Source organism: Coregonus clupeaformis, chromosome 29 (assembly GCF_020615455.1).
Source record: "Coregonus clupeaformis isolate EN_2021a chromosome 29, ASM2061545v1, whole genome shotgun sequence".
Classification (NCBI taxonomy): Eukaryota; Metazoa; Chordata; class Actinopteri; order Salmoniformes; family Salmonidae; genus Coregonus; species Coregonus clupeaformis.
Window position 1 is genome coordinate 33,681,809 of NC_059220.1, and position 14,279 is coordinate 33,696,087.

At 41.4% G+C, this 14,279-nt stretch overlaps 1 protein-coding gene across 1 annotated transcript; it reads right to left on the reverse strand.

Moving 5' to 3' along the window:
- Positions 1-5,359: 5,359 nt before the first annotated feature.
- Positions 5,360-7,883, reverse strand: LOC121544403 (trichohyalin-like). Its single transcript, XM_041854342.2, has 3 exons — positions 7,677-7,883; positions 6,372-7,400; positions 5,360-6,002 (listed from the first exon to the last, which is right to left on the reverse strand). Exons 1-3 carry the CDS (start codon positions 7,878-7,880, stop codon positions 5,454-5,456), a joined length of 1,782 nt encoding a protein of 593 aa, XP_041710276.1. The 5' UTR covers positions 7,881-7,883; the 3' UTR covers positions 5,360-5,453.
- Positions 7,884-14,279: the final 6,396 nt, after the last annotated feature.

Sequence of the window (14,279 nt, forward strand, 5' to 3'; positions counted from 1 at the left end):
AATAGGCCTGATAGAAACTCCCAAACTGTCTGCCTGTCACTGCTGACGACTGGGAGAGTGGGAGGGGGGAGGGAGGGAGGACGAGAGAGAGAGGGGGGTGACTGTGGAGGGAGGTTATAAATTTACCTGTTGTGAAAGGAGGGAGAGAGAGAGAGGAAGCCTAGGTGTATACTTGACTGCTTTGTCGTTCGCTCGCTCGCAGAGGGGACCCTAAATGTCAAGCTAAAAAATACATTAATAAAAGTGGTAAACAAATAAATAAATAAATAATAAAAAAAAATAACAAAGTGATGAGTGAGCGCATACACAAACACACACACACACACACACACACACACACACACGCACACACACCGGTGGAGCTTTAATCAGGGCTAGGCCAGTGAAGACAGTTACACATAGGTTTCTGTTAAAACAAAACCATATTATCTGACAGCAGCTACAGAGTACAAAATAGATTTTTATTTTAGGATGTGAAATCTCTCCTGAGCCTCGTATTAACACAAGGCCTCATCAGAGGTCACTTAGGAACAGGTGAGCAAAGGTATTATGGGAGGGACTTACAACCGGAAGTGACACGGCAATTAGAGTAACCAATCACAGTCAGAGGTTTGTTCACTGGGATTTTGAAGAACTATTCCTTCTATACAATGGTCAGTCATAGGTCTTAGGTGAAAAGGTGTGACACAGCCAATGCTGTTGAAAGCCTATTCATACACACCCTCACACACACTCTCACACACACGGTGAACACTTTAATCACCTTGATGTGTTCCATGGCTGTGGTCCACACACACACACATACTAGCGCTAGTGTCCTCCACACAATAGAAAACCTCAGCACACCTCAATGTATTTATCATAAAACATGAAAACCAAAGCAGCTTGACCTCTTCCTCTCCTCCTTCTCTTCTCTCCCTCCCTCCCTCTGTCCCCCAATGAAAGAGAGTAATTCTGGTTCCATTAAGGAGAATATGCAGTGCTTCACTTTGGGGAGAGAGGAGGGCAGGGGTTCACTCGTCTGCATTCAGAGTGAAAGTCTCTCGCTCCACTCGTTTAACAGCCGACCGCCACAATCACCCCTTAGGTAAGGTTAAACACCTGCCCCTATACCTATTTATGAGAGAGGGATGGAGGGAGGGAGTAAGGAAGAGAGGGAGCTAAATAGATTATGTTTCAAATAGCCAGGGTCTAGGCCATGTACATGAGGCTAGTATGATTAAGGAGAAAGAGGTGGAGGGGAGAGGTGGAGGGGAGAGGTGGGGAGAGGGAAAGGAGGTAGGAAAAGGATTGGAGAGGAGGGAGAGAGAGAGAAAGAAAGAAAAGAGTGATGAGAAAGGAGGGAGGGAAAAAAGGAGGGAGAGAGTGGAGGTAGAGGAGTATATAACCTGTGTTGCTGTGTCTCCAGTCTACTGGAAGAGGTCAACAGTGAGTTGAAATCTATCCACCGTCAGAGAAGAAAAAAACACTGCTGGCAACAGTCAAGTCTTTTCTCTCCTCATATTTTCCACTTTGTTAGCCCCACGCTGTGAGCCAGATACATAGCCCACACGGCCTGCCATCACAGGGCTGGTGTAGAAGAGAGAAAAAGACAGTGGAGGAGAGGAGGAGAGGAGGAGAGGAGAGGCAGCCAAGCAGACATAGCCTGGGAGGTTGGCGTGAGACAGAGTGGTGACAGGGACTGGAACAATACATGTCAACAGTGATCAGACTGAGAAAATACAACAGGTACTCTCTCTCTCTCTCGTTTTCTGTGTATCTCCAGCCATCTCTCTCTATCTATACTGGTCCTAGCTATACTTCACTCTCTCTCTCTCGCGCGCGCTTTCTCTCTATCTCTTTCCCTCTCTCTTTCCATCTCTCTCTCTCTTGGTCTCTCTCACGCTCATTCTCTCTCTCTCTCTCTCTCTCTCTCTCTCTCTCTCTCTCTCTCTCTCTCTCTCTCTCTCTCTCTCTCTCTCTCTCTCTCCATCTTGCTCTCTCTCTCTATCTCTCTCTCCTTTTGGCCATGTGCTGGTTGCGGGGCAGACCTTAGTGATATCGGCGTGACGACCGACAGGAGCAGATGTGACTCTGGTTGCCGGGCGTTTGGCAGGAGCACTCATTGTCACGGAGACAGCAATGCGGCCGGACAGCACATCAGCTGCGATGGCACACACACACAGCACACACAAACACACACACACACACCCTTTGACAAGCCCCTGACTGGTGCGATCACGCGCTGCCCAGGCCAAGGACCCCCCACACACACACACACAAACCATCACCCCCCAGGGGGACTGCAAGTGCACAGCCAGTAAGGAGAGAGGGAGGAGAGGGGGAAGAGAGGGAGGGAGGGTTGCTAACCAGGCAGTAAAAAGCGATGTCAAACATGCAATGAGATTTTTCATTACTTGAGGTATTTTCTTCTATTTTTAATCTTGTGCCAAGTTGTAGACAAATGGCTGTTTTGGGGCTAAACGTATGAACTTGTCCAAGGAGACCCAGATCAGCACACTTAGATGAGCGTGGGTCCACGGGGCACAGAGCTGAAGCCCAGATGGTGGAATTACTTAAGACATCTGTAACATGTACAACCCAGCTCTGCTTAGCAAAACAAACACACTACATGCCAACAGACAGACACGGCTGCTCCCTCTCACACTATTTTCTTCTCTCTCTCTCTCTCTCTCTCTCTCTCTCTCTCTCTCTCTCTCTCTCTCTCTCTCTCTCTCTCTCTCTCTCTCTAGAAGATTCTTCATACTACTAGGGCCACATAGTGTAAGATACATTATAAACTGGATGGTTAGAGCCCTGAATGCTAATTGGCTGACAGCTGTGGTAAATCAGACCGTATACCACGGGTATGACAAAACATTTATTTTTACTGCTCTAATTACGTTGGTAACCAGTTTATAATAGCAATAAGGCACCTCAGGGGTTTGTGGTGGCCAATATACCACGGCTAAGGGCTGTGTCCAGGCACTCCGTGTTGCGTCGAGCATAAGAACAGCCCTTAGCCGTTGTATACTGGCTATATACCACATCCCCTCGGGCCTTATTGCTTAAGTATACCAGTATTATAATGTCTGGAGTAGACTGTACACATTTGTATATACTGTACAAGGTATACAACATAGCCTGATATCATTTTTGTATTTTTTGGACAAGCAAAGTAATATTGTGAGTGAGTGTGTGTGCGCATGTGTTTGTCTGCACGTGTGTGCATGTGTGTGTGTGTGCGTGACTTTGCACATGTGTGTGTGTGTGTGTAGAACAGTGAAAGTGGCAGTGTGATGTCTGTCAGGCACTGAGGGTCTGTGGCAGCGCTCTGACATTTCCTGCTCTGACACTTGTCTCAGCTCATCTGAGGATGGAGTGGAAGGGTGCCCTGCAGGCACACACAGTACCAGCAACGCTGAGTTTTTTTTTTCTACGTAGTCAGAGGCTTCCAGTACATTAATCTTCATTATGGCCCACAGCGGCACCCTAACCCCTGGAAGACTTCACACACACACACACACACACACACACACACAAAGCACATACTGTACACACACTGTTACCACCCTTTGTCTTTGTCTTATTTTGAAAATAATATGGGTCTTGAATTTTTTTTAGAATTGTTCAATATCACAATTGCACATTACAAATGAATGAATGAATGTTTGTATACACAATATTTTCTGTGAGAGGTCTGCAGAAAGTGTGGCAGTATTAGTCCTTTATAGCTCAGTTGGTAGAGCATTGTGCTTGCAATGCCAGGATAGTGAGTTTGAGTCCTAATACCGCATATATGTGAAATGTATGCAGGCATGACTGTAAGTCATTTTAGATAAAAGTGTCTGCTAAATGACATACACATGTAACTGCCAGAATAATGGAAACACCTGAATAAATATAGGATACAAAGTATATTAAAAGCAGGTGCTTCCACACAGGTGTGGTTCCAAAGTTAATTAAGTAATTAACATCCCATCATGCTTAGGGTCATGTCTAAAAATACTTTTTTATTTTTGGCTACCATGGCTATGTCCCCATACTGGATGACAATGCCTCTATCCACAGGACACAAGTGGTCACTGAATGGGTTGATGAGCATGAAAACGATGTAAACCATATGCAATAGCCGTCTCAGTCACCAGATCTCAACCCAATTGAACACTTATGGGAGACCACCACCATCAACAAAACATTATGGAATTTATTGTGGAAGATTGGTGTCGCATCCCACCAATTGAGTTCCAGACATTTGTAGAATCTATGCCAAGGTGCATTGAAGTTGTTCTGGCTCGTTGTGGCCCAACGCCCTATTAAGACATTATGTTGGTGTTTCCTTTATTTTGGCAGTTACCTGTATATATAGCTATGTCAGTGTGGTTTGATCTTGTAATTGTTGTGTGAGTGGTATTCAGGACACACACTTACACACGTCCTGCTTGGCTGTCCCTGATCATTTCCGCTGGTTATTCTCACCTTTCAGAGAGCCTGTCCACAGCTCTATTTTTAATCCAATCACACAGAGTGAGTGAGTGTGTCTCTCTGACCCCGATCTCTCTCTCTCTCTCTCTTAGTCCGTCTGTCCGTCCGTCCGCCCTTCCCCCCGTCCGTCCGCCAGTCTGTGTCACCATAGTACCCCAGGAGGTCCAATAACACAGTTTTGTTCAGCGAGTAACTTGTTTTTTTGTTCTGTTTCAAGATTATACTTTTGAATAATACTCAAGCTTTCATTTAGCGATATCTCATCTCTGTTTCCATGTTCCAGAGATAGCAAAATGCAAATATCATAGCCTCAGGAATTTTTTTCTCATGAACAACACACTTATATTCTATTATGTACTTATAAGGACCAGAAACCATCCAGACTAAGATGAATGAGAGATAGAGGAGAGAGGAGGAAGAAGAGAAGGTGGAGGTGGAAGAAGAGAGAGACAGGTAAGACGGTTCTTACTCTGCCTGCTGGCTGTTTTTAATGAGCACTCTCCACCATTGGTGTGGTGTACATTAGCAGAGAGAGAGAGAGAGCGAGAGAGAGAGAGAGAGAGAAAATTGGGAGGGACAGTGACATCAACATGACAGCACTTGGCCACATGGTGGCGCTGTGGCAAACATACTTGACATAACCACCAATTTGATATAGAATGATGTAACTTAGATTGCATACTTTAAGTTATGGCTTTTTAATTCCTATGGTGCCCAACTAAGTGGGACTGTTTCTATTGCTAAGACCCCATATTTATGCTTGCACCTATCTTTTTCTTTCTTTCTTATGTCAGTCAATTAATTAATTAATATTAGTATAGAGAAAGAAATACACATGAACATTTTCATTTGGAATCAAAAAACATTTTTTTTATTCCATTTGATAAATGCTTGATATTAAAATTATGAAAAAATGTCATGTTGTTATTTTTTTTTTTTTTTACTGCTATATGTCACACACCCCAGTCCACTGTGCTGGGAGTTGGATATTAATTGAAAACAATGAAGAATGACTTAAATCTGCATTTGATTTTCTTGGGAACAAGACGTGCCTGCCACCTCCCCTCCTCCTCTCTATTCTTCTGCTCCTCCTGTTCCTTTACCATCTCCTCCCGTTTCTTATCTTCCACTCTCTTCCTCTTTGCCTCCTCCTTCCTCTGCTTCTCCCTCCTCTTCTCACTTAAATATAAAGTGTGGGGAAAGCCTTTCCTCACCTCTATTTCCCTCTCCTCCTCATAGGCCTCCCTTTTCTCTACTCTCACAGCCTTCTCACTTCTTTCCTCTTCCATCTCTTTCTGTCTGACACTGTCTTCAGACATCTTTCTGTTGTCTTCTATCAAACTAGCTGCCTCACTTTCGATATTAATATCTATCTCCGTTTCTCTACTCTTCCTCTCCTCCTCTCTCTGTCCCTTCTCTTCTCCCTCACTGACTCTCTCGCTCACACTCAGTATCTCGTCCTTCGTGTCTCCCTCCTCGATTTGCCTGTTTTCTTCCTCTCTGTTAACGTCATTCTGTGTTTTCTCCTCATCTGCTTTCTGTGAAAGAGGAGGGGAAGATAAAAAGAGGACACAACTCATCAGTCATCAAACCACAGATTGAATGTTTGTTTTTCACACTTGAGATGTACGAAACTCATACAGCACTTCCCCTCTCTACAACACACATAAAGACAGGTAAGAGGATCCTATCATTTGTGTCCTGCTCATTGCTATCCCTTAATAACAAAGTAAAGCTGACTTTACATTTACATTTACATTTTAGTCATTTAGCAGACGCTCTTATCCAGAGCGACTTACAGTTTTTTTTTAGTGAGTGCATACATTTTTCATACTTTAACCACCCATCTTCAGAGCCTAGGGTCAAGCAGTACGTTTCTACTGTAAATGAGAGGCTTTTGCTCTTACCACAGAGGATTCCTGTCTGCCTTGATCGGCGCTCTGCTTAATACTTGTCTTTACTCCCTGAGTTTCCATTCTCAGTACCTGGTTCTGAGGCCTGCTCTGGACATCCATATTTGGTCCCTGGTTCTGAGGCCTGCTCTGGACTTCCATATTTGTTCCCTGGTTCTGAGGCCTGCTCTGGACATCCATATTTGGTCCCTGGTTCTGAGGCCTGCTCTGGACTTCCATATTTGTTCCCTGGTTCTGAGGCCTGCTCTGGACATCCACATTTGTTCCCTGGTTCTGAGGCCTGCTCTGGACATCCATATTTGGTCCCTGGTTCTGAGGCCTGCTCTGGACTTCCATATTTGGTCCCAGGTTCTCTAGCTTGCTCTGAAATATCCTTAGTGTCTTTCTCTCCTTCCTGATCTGTTCAGCCTCGGACCTGAGAGTTAACACCTTCCTGTTCACAGACATCACTCTGTGGTCAACCTCCTTTCTCTTCTCCACTATCTCCCGCTCCATCCTGCGCACCTCTCTCTCCCTCCTGTCCGCATCCCTTTTTTGCTCTGCCAGATGTGCCCTCTCTCTCATTCTCTCCTCATCCTCCCTTTTCTTTTCCTCCCTCTCCCTGTTTCTCAGGAAGGTTTCTCTTTCTCTTTTCTCTTCATTAGAACGGATACGCTGCATTTCCACAATCATCTGGTATCTTTTCTGTTCCTCCTTCCTCTCATCACGGCTCTGGCTTTTCTCCTTCCCTCTCCCTCCGTCTCCTTGGCAGCAGCGGCACCCCTTTTTCATCTCCTCCACCTCTTTTCCTCTCCTATCGCCCTCGAGTCCCTCAGTCTCCACTGCTGTGGCCTTATTCTCTTCACTCCTCTTGTTCACCCTGATGTTTTCCATACTCCTCTCGCTGTCCCTGATGCCGTGCTTCCTCCTCTCCTCTCTGTCCATCTCTCTCTCCACTGGATCGTTGGCGGGGTCATCCATCTCTCTGAGGTTCTCAATGACTCTCCTCCTCTGAGGAAGGTCCATAAACAGCAGCCTGAACACCTTAGTAATAATAACAAATCAAAACTTTATTAGCAAAGCATTCAAACATTACACTCAAAGAGTTAACCTAAACAAAATCCTGGTTTTAACATGTAACAACAAGATGATAAACACACATTTTAAATACATATGCACTTCTAATGTTCTGGCAAAGAGTTTTTAATTTCAGGAATGAGTTGGCACCTTGAGATAAAGACACTGGTATTACTATTTAGCGTAACTATTAATGAGTAACATGATAACAAAGAAGAGGAATTGTAGCTAAATTGTAAATACCTTGTTCCTCTGAGCCTTCTCCCTCAGTTTCCACTCCTGCTGTATCTCAACGATCCAGCTATCCACCTCCATCTTCAGGTTGCTTAACTTCTTCTCCATCCATCTCCGATCCTCATGGAACTTCTCCTGGAGACGGGAGTCAACAAAGTCCTTCCACGCCTCCTCCTCCTCCTCCTCCTCCTCCTTCTCAGTCAGGAACTTCATCACTCGTTCCTGTGGAGAGAACCAGTGAGAGAGTAAGGAATGGAAGTGGGTAGGAAAATACATCACCAAAATAATGACATGTTCACATTACTTACTGGTTTTGAAGTAACCAGTGCAAATCATACAAAAAAGAAGGGAAAGTATTCCACCAGCAGAGCCTCAGTCAGAATACTTATCTTATATTTTGGACATTTAATATACACTTTAAGGAGAGTGTGAGCAAAGCCAAACTGACTGTCAACTCACTTGCAAACCACACTGTTAGATTCTGGTCCAACATTCTGGTTCTACCATCAAAAATCCATGGGAACTATGACAACTGCCCTTATGATGTCACAACCAGGTCAGGATCATAGAATTAGGATTTAGTAATTTGAACAAAAATATAAACGCTACATGCGTTATAGTTCATATAAGGAATTCATTAGCCCCTAAAAATAAATTCATTAGGCCCCAATCTATGGATTTCACATGACTGGGCGCAGCGATGGGTGGGCCTGGGAGGGCATAGGCCCACTTGGGAGCCAGGCCCACCCACTGGGGAGTCAGGCCCAGCCAATCAGAACGAGTTTTTCTCCACAAAAGGGCTTTATTACAGACAAAAATAATCCTCAGTTTCATCAGTGGCTGGTCTCAGATGATCCCGCAGATGAAGAAGCCAGATGTGGAGGTCCTTGGCTGCTGTGGTTAAATGTGGTCTTCAGTTGTGAGGCCGGTTGGACGTACTGCCAAATTCTCTGAAACAAGGATATTGGAAATTTTATCAAAGCCTATTGGATGATAATTTATTCATAATTAGAACAAAGGAATTTATAACTGACTTTTTCCAACATAACATAGGTACAGCGAATCCCCTTATTGTATGGGACACCTTTAAATGTGCCTTTAGAGGCCATGCAATTCAGTACTCATCTCGAAAACAAAAGCAATTTAGGTCAAAAGAGTTTATACTAAGAAAGGAAATAGAAAATCTAACAGAACAGATAGATGGCAATGAAAACTGTAACATAGAGGCTCAGAATAAATTAGAGGAAAAACAAAAAGAAATGGAGAAACTTATTCAAGAAAGATCAAGTGTAATATATTATAAAAATAAAGCAAACTGGATGGAATATGGGGAAAAAATGCACAAAATTCTTTTTTAATCTTCAACATAGGAATGCTACCAAAAAGAACTTAATGAAACTGGTTACAATTGACGGAGTCACCCATAATTCACCAAATTATATTTTGAAGGAAGAAACAAAGTACTTTAAGCATATGTTTTCTTTTCAGTCGCCTCCATCTCCTCTAACTGAGGCTAATTGTAGAGATTTTTTTTCTATTGATAATGTCAAATTAACAGCCACACAGAAAGACTCATGTGAAGGTGAAATTACAGAGGAGGAACTTCTGGATGCAATTAAAGACTTTAAGTCCGGGAAAACTCCAGGGTTGGATGGCATACCAGTCGAGGTATACCAAACCTTTTTTGATATACTAAGCGGACCGTTATTAGCATGTTTTAACCACTCCTATGTAAATGGTAGATTATCTGACACTCAATAAGAAGGTCTGATCTCATTATTACTGAAACAGGATACAAGTGGAAAATATAAAGATCCAGTCCATTTACAAAATTGGAGGCCCCTTACACTTCAGTGTTGTGATGCAAAAATCCTAGCAAAATGTATAGCGCATAGAATTAAAAAGGTATTGTCGGATATTATTCATTCTAATCAGACAGGTTTTTTACATGGAAGATACATTGGAGATAATATAAGGCAAGTATTGGAAACAATAGAACACTATGGAAAATATGGGAAACCAGGCCTGCTATTCATAGCAGACTTCGAAAAGGCATTTGATAAAGTTCGACTGGGGTTTATATATAAATGCCTGGAGCATTTCAATTTTGGAGAATCTCTTATAAAATGGGTCAAAATCATGTATAGTAACCCTAGGTGTAAAATAGTAAATAATGGCTATTTCTCAGAAAGTTTTAAACTGTCAAGAGGAGTGAAACAAGAATGTCCACTATCGGCATATCTATTTATTGTGGCCATCGAGATGTTAGCTATTAAAATCAGATCCAATAATAATATCAGAGGATTAGAAATACAGGGCTTAAAAACAAAGGTGTCATGGTACGCTGATGATTCATGTTTTCTTTTAAATCCACAACTAGAATCCCTCCACAGCCTCATAGAGGATCTAGATACATTTTCTAACCTCTCTGGATTACAACCAAATTATGACAAATGTACTATATTACGTATTGGATCACTAAAAAATAAAAATGTTACATTACCATGTAGTTTACCAATAAAATGGTCTGATGGTGATGTGGATATACTCGGAATACATATCCCAAAGGAAATAAATGATCTCACTTCAATAAAATATTAATAGAAAGTTAGCAAAAATCGATAAGATCTTACTACCATGGAAAGGAAAATACCTGTCAATTTGTGGAAAAATCACCCTGATTAACTCTTTAGTATTATCCCAGTTTACCTATTTGCTTATGGTCTTGCCTACGCCTAGCGAACAGTTTTTTAAATTATATGAGAAAAAAATATTCAATTTTATTTGGAACGGCAAGCCAGACAAAATTAAAAGAGCATATTTATATAATGAATATGAATTCGGAGGACAGTAATTATTAAATATTAAAGCATTAGACCTATCACTAAAAGCTTCAGTCATAAAAAAGTTATACTTAAATCCGAACTGGTTCTCAAGCAAATTAGTAAGATTGTCTCACCCAATGTTCAAGAAAGGCCTTTTTCCCTTTATTCAGATTACAACCTCTCACTTTCAGTTATTTGAAAAGGAAATCATCTCCCAAATGTCACTATTTCTAAAACAAGCCATAGAAAGTTGGTTGCAATTTCAATTTAATCCTCCAGAAACGACAGAACAAATAATGCAACAAATATTGTGGTTAAATTCAAATATACTAATTGACAAAAAAACTTAATTTTTTGACAGAATGTTTAAAAAGGTATAATCTTCATAAATGATATCATCGGTAGGACTGGTGGAGTTATGTCGCACATGCAGCTAACAAAAACATATGGAAATGTCTGCTCTACCCAAAATTACAACCAAATAATTGCAGCCTTACCGCAAAAAGTGGAAGAGGAAAGTGGAAGGGGGAGAAAGTAAGGAACTTGACTGTCGGCCTTGCATTAAAGAACATAATTGGTTAAGGAAAACTGTGATAAATAAAAAAGTATATCAGTTTCACTTAAGGACCAAAGGATTGACAGCCGTCCCATATAGATTGCAAAATAGTTGGGAAGAGATCTTTGACGTACCGATCCCATGGCATAGTGTTTATGAACTGACACGAAAAACGACACCGGATTCAAAAATTAGAATCTTTCAATTTAAATTATTATATAAAAATTCTTGCTACCAATAGAATGTTATTTATATGGGGATACAATCTTCCCAGCTCTGCAGGTTTTGCTGTGAAGAGACAGAATCACTAGATCATTTGTTTTGGTTCTGTCCATTTGTAGCTTGTTTTTGGACACAGGTCCAGGAATGGCTAAAGGATTGCAATATTTACCTGGAACTAACCTTGCAGATAGCATTAATGGGTGATCTGAAAAGTCATAGTCAATCAATCAATAATATAATAATACTTTTAGCAAAAATGTTTATTTTTAATTCACAATCTGTATAAGCACTGAGAATAGAGAGGTTCAGAATTTTTGTGAAACATCACAGTACGGTTGAAATATATATATATATATATATATATATATGGCAAATAGAAATCCTATATGGATGGTGTTAAGAGATAGATGGGAGGTATTGAATAGAGTTGAAGGATGGGACTAATAACAAATAACAACAAATAATAACAAAGATAGCTAATAATGTAAGCATACTGTGTCCATAATAAGTATATAGGTTGTATGTTGGGAGCTTTTGGGAAGGAGCACAGTTAGAAAGATATGGCATATAGAAGCAAACCGGATGGACATCATGAAAATGATCGGAGAGGTTGAGAGTAGAAGAAGTTCAGGAGCAAAAAATAAATATATATATATATATATATATATATATATATATATATATATATATATATATATATATATATATATATATATATATATATATATAATATAATTATTGTAAAATTAACTCTGTCCATAAGGTGTAGATAGTAAGTATAGACCAGAAGTAGAGGCCTGGGCATTGTTGTTCACTAATTTATTCCAAGTAGGGAAAGGATGGTGGGGTTGAAAAGTAATAAAGGGGAGTATATATATAAAAAATTTAAAAAACATGGGGGATTGGAAGTGATGCAGACAATTACATTGATAGAAGATACAATCTATCTGCAATATTAAGCTGATCCATTCCCCCCCCCCCAAAAAAAAAAAAAAAAAAAATCTCTAAAACGACGTTGTGTGGCTTATGGTAGAGAAATAAACATTCAATTCTCTGGCAACAGCTCTGATTGACATTCCTGCAGTCAGCATGTCAATTGCACGCTCCCTCAAAACATGAGACAGCTGTGGCATTGTGTTATGTGACAAAACTGCACATTTTAGAGTGGCCTTTTATTGTCCCCAGCACAAGGTGCACCTGTGTAAAAATCATGCTTTTTAATAAGATTTTTGATATGCCACAGCTGTCAGGTGGATGGATTATCTTGGCAAAGGAGAAATGCTCACTAACAGGGATGTAAAAACATTAGTGCAAGATAATTTAAGATAAATAAGGTTTTTGTGCATATGGACATTTTTTTAGATATTTTATTTCAGCTCATGAAACATAGGACCAACACTTTACATGTTGCGTTTATATTTTTGTTCAGTATAATTATCATTCTGATTCTGTGGTCTGGACCCACTGTGACCCTGGTTACCATGGCAACATTGTCAATCAAATGTGTTACCTCTATCAATATGGAGGGCTATAGCGGAGTGAGTACCCTCTAACCCACTTCACTATCAATGTATGATACAGTTCACAAAGTTAGAGAAAACAAAGTTTGGATTTTCAAGTTTTTTTCAAGTCACTTCCAACTCAATTTGAGAGGATATCACGGCAGTGTAATTTTTTAGACTTAACTTAATTCCTTCTTCTTCTTCAAACTAATTTCCTATCAGCCTGTGATAACCCTCTGATTGAGACTGGAGCTGGGGCTGGTCCATGGTAATTTCCCCACTTTATACTGTCTCCAGCAAGGCAAAACCGACTCCACCTCACCCCTCATCCCAACCCTGATCCTCCTTTAATACTGAACAGGACGGGTTGGACTCAGTCAGCATATAGTCCCCTGGACCCCCATGTCTCTATCCTAATACACCTCTTCTCCTCTCCCTTCTTCTATCTTTTGCTATCCCTTCTAATACATTTAATACACCTATTTTCCTCTCTCTTTTTCTCTCCCTCCCTCTCAAACTCTCTCTCTTTCTCTCTCTGCCCTTTTTTTCTATCTCAGCCTCTCTCACTCTATCTCGATCTCGATCTCGATCTCTCTCTCTCTCTCTCTCTCTCTCTCTCTCTCACTCTCTCTGTTTTATCCCACTGTTTGCTCTTCTCTGAGATAAAGTCAGCCAAATCAGACAAATACCACTTTTTTGAATAATTTAAGATATATTATAATGAACTCTCAGTGAATCCTCACCTTCATCTAATTTATATCTCATTTTATAGAGGGGAAAGAAATCAATTTTCTCTCTTATTATGATTCCTCTGCTCCTTAAATCCTGGCTTCTGGGTGCGTTCTCTCCCTCTCTCTCTCTCTCTCTCTCTTAATGTACAGGTCTTCTCTCCTCTCTGTTCATTTTTCATTCCTTCTCTCACTCTGCGATTATCCCAGCGCATATCAAAGGCCTCTAATGAAGATTCACAACATTTTCCCCTTCTCTACTAATACCTTATCAAAGAAGAATCTCGTTCCGGAAAATCAATTTTCTTTCATATTATTAAGTCCTCCTCCACTGCACTTGCATGCATGATTCTTTAGTTAGCGCAGAGCAACAGAGAGGGACTTAACCCTGAGCACCCCACACACTCAATACAGACACGCTTATCTCATATCACATATCACATAGCTACTGCTACTCCCTGCCTGGGAGATAGGGGGTTGTAGGGAGGAGAGGAGAGGAGAGGAGAGGAGAGGAGAGGAGGAGAGGAGAGGAGAGGAGAGGAGAGGAGAGGAGGAGAGGAGAGGAGAGGAGAGGAGGAGAGGAGAGGAGAGGAGAGGAGAGGAGAGGAGAGGAGAGGGAGGAGAGGAGAGGAGAGGAGAGGGAGGAGAGGAGAGGAGAGGAGAGGAGTGGACAGCCCGCGAGAGAGGAGAGAGAGGAGAGGAAATGGAGATGGAGAGGAGAGGTGAGGGAGGAGAGAGAGAGAGGAGAGGAGAGGAGAGGAGATTGGGCTAGTGGAGCT

Coding starts and splice junctions, on each gene's coding strand:
- LOC121544403 (XM_041854342.2), bottom strand. CDS start 7,880: ATGAAGTTCCTGACTGAGAAGGAGGAGGAGGAGGAGGAGGAGGAGGCG. Junction 7,401..7,676: donor AGAAGGCTCAGAGGAACAAG/GTATTTACAATT, acceptor ATTATTACTAAG/GTGTTCAGGCTGCTGTTTAT. Junction 6,003..6,371: donor GCAGACAGGAATCCTCTGTG/GTAAGAGCAAAA, acceptor CCTCTTTCACAG/AAAGCAGATGAGGAGAAAAC.